The 8,018-nt window shown below is 37.9% G+C and overlaps 2 protein-coding genes across 2 annotated transcripts; one reads left to right on the top strand and one right to left on the bottom strand.

Annotated features, from left to right (window-relative positions):
- Window positions 1-2,916: 2,916 nt before the first annotated feature.
- On the top strand, window positions 2,917-5,160 carry LOC110915685. Its single transcript, XM_022160414.2, has 4 exons — window positions 2,917-3,411; window positions 4,605-4,643; window positions 4,739-4,823; window positions 4,915-5,160. Exons 1-4 carry the CDS (start codon window positions 3,034-3,036, stop codon window positions 4,995-4,997), a joined length of 585 nt encoding a protein of 194 aa, XP_022016106.1. The 5' UTR covers window positions 2,917-3,033; the 3' UTR covers window positions 4,998-5,160.
- Window positions 5,161-5,500: 340 nt separating this feature from the next.
- Window positions 5,501-6,956, bottom strand: LOC110915684 (cyclic dof factor 1-like). The gene is made up of 2 exons (XM_022160413.2): window positions 5,814-6,956; window positions 5,501-5,633 (listed from the first exon to the last, which is right to left on the bottom strand). The coding sequence occupies exon 1, from the start codon at window positions 6,903-6,905 to the stop codon at window positions 5,829-5,831; it is 1,077 nt and encodes a 358-aa protein (XP_022016105.2). The 5' UTR covers window positions 6,906-6,956; the 3' UTR covers window positions 5,501-5,633; window positions 5,814-5,828.
- Window positions 6,957-8,018: the final 1,062 nt, after the last annotated feature.

Below are 8,018 nucleotides of genomic sequence, written 5' to 3'. Positions count from 1 at the left end.
CTAAACTATGACTCATAAATGTTTTATGTTTATACTCTTTTCTTTTGACTTGAAAAGTTTTGAGATAAACACACTTCTGAGTTTTTTGTGAATTTTCTTCTTCCCTTTTTACCCTTCCCAATCATAAGTATTGAAATACTTACTGAGGGGTATTTATTGAAGGAATACTTGTTCCAGAATCATTTTGTAGTAATGTTTTGAGAGATTTGGTCATTTCTGCACATGCTTATGCCAACCTTCTCATTACCTATGATCTGAACATTTTTGACTCCTGATTTTCTTAATGTATTTTAACATAGTTGATTTTGTCCTTTTGAGGAACTCAACCTGTTTTCAACACATAAGATCTGAATGACTAAAGTTTTAATTTCCCTCTTTTATGTTATCAAAAACACTAATGTTTTAAGAACATAGGTTTTTGTTAATCTGAGGTTCATACTTTAGCATTTAGTGAAAACATCACAAATATCAAAACAACAATTGAAATCAATTTTGAAAATATCGAACGATCCCATAATTTATCAGATATTTTACAGATCTGAAAACTATGAGTGACTTGTGCATGATATCACTTGTTGCGTGAAATTTGTGTGTCATATGACATCTTGGTTGATTTACAGAGTTTCTGAATAACCATTTTCATCATGATTCACTCGTTACTCTGTTTTTCAACTGAATACAACCATCCTTAGTATCAATGAAATTTTGAGCCAAACTGTTATGTCAAATTGATTGTTAGATCGAATTTGACTGTCCAGGCTCTGATACCAATTGTTAGGATCCGAGGCTGACATGATTATGTTTGTTTGTACAAAATGAATATTCAGTGAATATAAAATTATGTAAAGTGCAGCGGAATTGTATACAAACTTTGTAAACACAAACATAGAAGAGAATAATATGTTTAAACACTTGTTTTACTTTGAGTCGAATGATTACAATGAAATTCAAAAGATTACAAGCATGCTTACAATACTATGCTCCCCCTCAGCCTGATACCCCAAGGTTGGTTGCACAAGATGAAAGGATTGGACTGAAGAAGAAGAAACCACTCAGTCAATCAAATGTAACAGTACAGGGTACTGTTACATTTACAGGCAAACCAAACCACTGAAGCATCTTAGCTGACGTCACCATGATAGTGACATCTAACAGCCTAACAACCTATAAACACTGATCTATACAAAACTACTGATGTCTAACAACTGATTGATAATACAATACAAAACAAGTCTGACACTGTTCACGTTCCACTGTTGTAGCCTAAGCACTGATTACTTGAACATCAGTGCTTTCTTCAAAAGGTGATCAGTCTTTGAATGAGCAGTGCTTAGATCTTCAGCAGTACTTAAGAGACAGCAATAGATAGAGCTCAGCGTTTGCCTTTTAGCAGTCTTTAGTTGTTTCATCAGTGTTTGGTTCATCAGTTGTTCTTCTGAGCAGTGTTTAGAGTGTATCAGCAGATGGGTAACCACTGTCAAGGGGAGAGCTTAGTGTAAACATCTGCTTATTGTGAATCCACTGTTGTGACCAGGTTTTGGCTTTACATTATCTGTTCCTCTGGTAGGGTTCAATCCCAACAGTCTTAGAGGGGGAGTTATATAACATGTGTGTGTAGTGGATGGAGCTCAATTATTTTTTTTTTACTTTTTTATTTAATCTCTAATTTTTTAAAATGAAAAAATCAAATAACATTTCATTAAATAAAAAAACATTCAATAATTAGAAAAACATTACAATAAAATATATTTAATAATACTCGTCGTTGTCGCCTTCTTCTTCTCCTTCATGATCTCCGTCATGTAAACCTTCGTCTTCAAAGCCTCCAACTTCAAAATCTTCTTCTACTTCGCCTTCAGAATCCACTTCGTTGTCGCCATCATGTCGAATAGGGCGAATCGCCCAAACATGCTCGACCAAATCCGCCTTTAACGTGTTATGTAATTCCCTAGAACGCAAGAGTTGACCGTTTAAGATTCTCTCCCCCATTGTTGCTTGCGTTCCTACAACATCTTCCGGACGACAGTCTAAACTACCAATCATGTCGGGTAGTCCATGTTTTTCTAAATGCACGTATATCCGTTGAAGGTCGTTCTAAGTCGGGTTTATCAAGTAATGTTTTCTATATAATTGGCATATACCTAAAATTTAACAATTATATATAACTGTATTTAGGTTTTGTACTATAAAATAAAATTATATATATAAGCGTAAGTAAATATAGCGTAGTAGTAATATTCCAAGGTATCGCGTGTTGTTTTCTCCGCAATCTTCAAATACTCGTCGTTGATGTCATACGTGTTTCCGTAGGCGAGTACACGAAACGCAGAAGTTAACTTTTGAATTGAGGTGAACCCTAGACATCCTCTCGCGTCAGGTTTTTGCTTAAAGTAGTCATACTTACCCTCCAAATCTTCATTAATGCGCAAAAATAACCTTTTGCTCACCCGAAATCGGCGCCTAAAAACATCGGGGCCATGAACTGGTGTAGGATCGAAATAATCTTATTAAACAATAATTTGCGGCTACACGATCTCCCAGAACATATTCTCTCTTCAAGATCGGGCGTAGGGGAGAACGATTAACACGTTGTAATGTGTTAATCGCGAGGGCACACACACTCGTAACTGCTTCTTCCTCCTCCACGGCTTCTTCGTAAGAAAAAAATATTTGGTATAGATCGATGAACAAATCTTCCGAGGGAGGCGAAGACATTGTAAAGAGTATTTTTGGTGAGTTGATGATCTGTAAAATGAGTTTTGGTGAGTATTTTTTTCTTTAACGGTCAACAGAATCAACCCCGAATACTCTCGAGACACCCATTTAACAAACAGAGTACTCAAGACTAGTAACTCGAATTTACCATTTATTTCGAAGAAAAATCCAATATATTTGACGCCCTTGATGGTGATATGAGGGTGAAATAACGCCCAATAAAGATAGTCCTATCTCATGTTTCAAAGAAAAAAAAGTCATATTTGTTTAACAAGGTGAGTGCCCCGACACTACCAGCCACATCCTAGGGCAAAGAAGATGAACCCAAGAACCAAAAATAAACGAAGGAGCCACTCATCATCTCCTACAAGAAACCACCGCACCACCACCACCTCATCTGGACCGGCACCAATATCCACTCCCTCCGCCACACTTGTCGACACCCAATTCGTCACTGAAGACGACGAACTTACTTACTTCCGCGACCTTACTATCTCTCCATCTGACAAATTCTCAAACCCCAGAAGCTTCCCCTACGCTGTTAAGCAACAGTGCTGGGAGAAAGCTGAGAAGATCAAAGGACGTGACCCTGACCGCTGGCGTCGAGACCCACTCGGCAACACCATTTTCCGTAAGCTCGTTGGATGTCCTGGTTGTCTTTGCCATGATTACGACCACATTGTTCCTTACTCTAAGGTAATTCATTCTTACAAAACAATTTCAATTTAAGGTAAACACTTAAACTAGTGGGATTATAGTTTTCGATGCCAAGTTTGAAAGGATAACGATATGTGGTTTACATTGATTAAAACCATAGAAACGAATTGTTACGAACTGAAACCATGCAATCAATGTGGGGTTTGTAGACCAAATGAGCTCTCTTACCCACACACTAGTCTTTTGGGTTGAGTTTAGTGTTTGGGCTATAACACGAATATACCGGTACCAATACCATTATGATAATATCAATCTCTGTACCCATGTTGGTATCGGTTAAGAAATACTGTATTTTGAATACAACTCTGTTTCCAACGAAATTTATGCATGATGTTGAAAAAATGAAGCACACCTGCTTGTTTATTTTTTATAGAAAAGAGTTAAATGCCATTTTAGGCCCTGTGGTTTGGGCTATTTTGCCAGTTTAGTCCAAAGGTTTCATTTTTCTCCTGTGGGTCCAAAAAGGTTTCACGGTTGCTATTTTAGTCCACCGGGTTAACTTCATCCATTTTTTCTGTTAACCAGAAGCGCAATTTTGGTCATTTTATATGTAATTCTGTTAACTAGAAAGGCGATTCGGTCACCCTTTGTCAGGAGGCACCCCTTCTCCCGAAGTTGCGGGGCTATTAATCGCCCTTCTCTGTGACCGAATCGCCCTTCTCGTTAACATAAATAATGGATGAAGTTAACTCAGTGGACTAAAATGGCAACAGTGAAACCTTTTTGGACCCACAGGCAAAAAATGAAACATTTGGACTAAACTGGCAAAATGACCCAAACCACAGGGACTAAAATGACATTTAACTCTATAGAAATATAATGACAAAGTTATTATAGAAAATTTAAGTACATATATTATTTAAATTACAAAAGGTAGAAAATAAATAATATTAGATAATAAATAATAAAATATAAGATATTCTCATCATCTTTAGTCAGATTTGTGTTCAGTTAATGTTCTGATTTGTTCAAATACTCAAACCCATTGTTCAATCAATGGTTAGATTTGTTCAGACTGCATTACGCGCTCCCGATGCGCGCATTTTGAAACCAAGATTGTCATGCTGCTTGTCCTGATTTATGTCAAATTATTTTTTAATTGTCATGTAACTTGAAGGCTGAAGCATAGTATGGTTCTGCTTGTTTATACACTCATCTCGTTGATCTTGCAGGGCGGGCAAAGCACACTGGAAAATTGTCAGGTTTTACAGGTAACACAACATCTTAACCACTTATGAAATGTTTCAAAAATTGAAGCTTTAAGGCATAAGGATTAGACTTACGGGCTCATGACGGTTCTTTGTAGGCGACAGTTAATCGATCAAAAGGGAACCGTACTGAGATGTCTCGAGCTGATCTTATTCAGAAAAGCTCCTACTGCAGAGTTTCAGGTACAGCATTAAATTATTAACATCCACATATTGTTTACATTTTTGTATAGATTAGAGTAGACACTCGTGTAACGCTATGGAAAAACTACAGGGCGTGACATGGATCTTCTTGAATTGGCGGCCTATGGCAATGTTCGCAGAGGACAAGATTCTGGTGGATGTACCATGCAATGATCAGATCAGATGTCAAAGTATGTTACAGTTATGTTTAGTTGTTATATGTTTATCGTATCTGTATCGGTAGCAAGACCGTATTAGGTTTTGTTCCACTATTTTTTCCTCATCAAACCTACAACTTGAGTCAACAAAGGTGTTATACTTTCTTGACACTTTTCTATATCGGTAGCAAGACATGACCACTGACCATAGAACTTTGACCTTTGACCTTTGACCTTTTTGTGGTCGTGTTAATCTTGCAGAATGCGCAATGATAGTTCATAAAAGATGCCCTTTTTATTGCGCTCATATTCAAAAACTAAAAAGTGAAGTAAGGTTGCTGAACTTTTCTATAATTCGACAACAACAGACCGAGGAATAGTGAGCTGTTGATTCCGCTTTTATACATCATTAAAACTTGTCATTGATAATCTGGACCATTGAAGTTCCACCACTCCTTTATAGAAAGCAGCAAATGCCCATTACAAAAGAGATATAGATAGATATACATGGCATTTCGGGTCCACAATACAACTCATATTCTTCAGATAATGTGGCCTCAGTTCGTCGAGGACCTGAAAATATCTTCATCTTTTTCATGGCTGCTTCTTTTGATTTTGATGTGCCCACACATAATAACCAAGATTTACACATCTGAGTATAGATATAAAGATTTTGTGAGAGATACCCAAAAGTAATGATTGTGATAATATTCTTTGCCCCTTTGTAAATTTGATTAGCAAACCAATTTACAGAAAAAAAAATGCAGTCAATTTACAAAAATGGAAAATCCCAACATCTAAAACTATACCCTAATGTTGATATTTTTCTTACATAGTTATTGCCATTTTAGGCCCTTTCCTGAAAGCAAAGTGATCTTGAGAAAGCGGCAGGATTCGCTTGTAACACAGGACTCGGTTCGGTGGCTTTACTTTTCTTTTTATCGTTTCCTTTTGATTGGAACGCCTTGAATAGATCGCCTCTGCCGCTGTGTTCGTTCTTGATTCCAAGTGTAGCCCATATTGAACTCTTTGCAGCCTCATCCAGATCGTCTATTCTAAGTGTCTTTGGAGTCAGAATTGAATTCTTCTGTTTCTTCAACTCCTCGTGTGAACCGTCTGCTTCACCGTCTGTTGGATGCTTTCCTAAGATGGAATCGGTGGGTGGTAACCAAGAAACCGAGCTCCAGTAAGGTGGAGGATACATCGGAATTTGAGGGTATCCCGGAGGGTACATGGGTGGAATCGACATAGGAATTGGCATCGGAATTGGCGTGGGTGTGGGTGTGGGTGCGTTCCATGGGTTATACGGCCATGAAGCCCCCGGAATCCAATGGAAATGGGAATGGAATCCGGTGTTGTCGTGTATGTTCTCAACTCCTGAACTGGAAGAACAATCGTCTCGGCTTTCTTTCCCACTTACATCCGCTCCAAAACACGGTGAATTTTGACCGAAAGAAAGGACTTTGGGTGAAATCCCCTCGGAATCAGGAGCAAACTCGATATGATTTGCTACTACTGCTTCTGATTCGAAAGCCTCTTGAGAGATTACATACCGACAATGCGTAGGTGGCGGGGCCTTTTTCTTCCTACGACCTGCCCCGACCGGCATGCTTCTCATGGTGCCTCCCGCCGTCCAATACCTCTGACAACTCTTGCAAAAATAGCGAGGCTGGTTGACGTTCGAGTTGTTAAAGTAACAAAACTTTGTGTTCATACTGTCACACCGCGGGCAAGGGAGAATCTTGTCCGGTTTTTTCAAAATTCTCGGTTGCATATTCATCGGATCACCACCGAGGCTTTCCGACATACCCTCTTCATCTATCAAACACCCTTTCTCCGTAACTGCGTTCGAGGAGCTCGTCGTGTGGGGGGTTTCTGGAAAACCGATCTTCTTGCCAAACAAAATGATACCGGGATCGGTCATGATCGGGTAAGAAAAGTGGTGATGAATGTAATAAAAATCTAAGTAGGAATAAGCATATGATATAGGGGTGGGGGCGGGGAAAGGTGGATGCCACATAAGCAGTGAAGAGGGTTTATGAGCCACAAGTTTGTTGTGGCCTTGATACGTTGGCACAGTGGATTCTTTTGGGTCCATACAAAAGTTGATGCACCCCCACACACTAAATTCGCTCGCTGATAAAGATTTGGCCTCGTCTCGGATAATATCGTACTTTGCACTTGCTTGCGTCATCTCCTCATACCTTTTTCTCCTACCTGAATACCATACCTGACTCACCATTTTAATAATACATAAGTTGACAACCTCCTCATAATATATACATATATGAAACTTGCCTTAGATATTATCTTTTAACCATACTTATCAAAGGCGTTAGACGCACTCAAAGTGCTTAGGCCTCGTAAATGGCCTAAACGTACATCGCAAAAAAAAAAAAAAAAAAAAAAAAACAACGCATCATGAAAAGAAATAAAAAAATATTATGTATTAGAAAGTTAATAATATTATGGAAATAAAATAAGCAAAACCTGTTATATAACATTTAATATCATCTATTTAGTATGAAAAGTTATAAAGTATTAATCTATTGGAGTAGAAAAATAGTTTTCCTTAGATAAAAATAGAAATTTAGCTGGAATCTTGCCGGAATTTAAAGAATTTAGCCGGAAACTCTTTGGAATCTAGGAATCGCGCAAGAATCTACGCTAGAATCTATTATAGCACAACTACCTTGACTTAAAGCGCAATTGTCTCGCCTTGCCACAAAAATGGGTCTAGACGCAAGAGATGATGACTTTTAACAACTATGCTTTTGACCATGCAAGATAATAAGGTATTTTAAATACGTTGACCACAATAATGGAAAAGTGGACGCATTAGTTTTAGTTGGATTAGTCTCATAATTCGATTATTTAAACATTAGTATCGTGTTAATTAGTGAATTAAAGTAATCGCACATACACTTACTGATGACCCTTTTGACTTTTCTAAGTTGGTGGTTTATTTGTTTAATTTTAATTTTAATATATGGATCCAAAAAGTCATGAATTTTGACCTAACAAAAAGGGGGCTTGT

This window comes from Helianthus annuus, chromosome 16 (genome assembly GCF_002127325.2).
Source record: "Helianthus annuus cultivar XRQ/B chromosome 16, HanXRQr2.0-SUNRISE, whole genome shotgun sequence".
Lineage (NCBI taxonomy): Eukaryota > Viridiplantae > Streptophyta > Magnoliopsida > Asterales > Asteraceae > Helianthus > Helianthus annuus.
The sequence above is the reverse complement of the archived record's forward strand: the minus strand, read 5'-3'. Positions and strand labels throughout refer to the sequence as shown.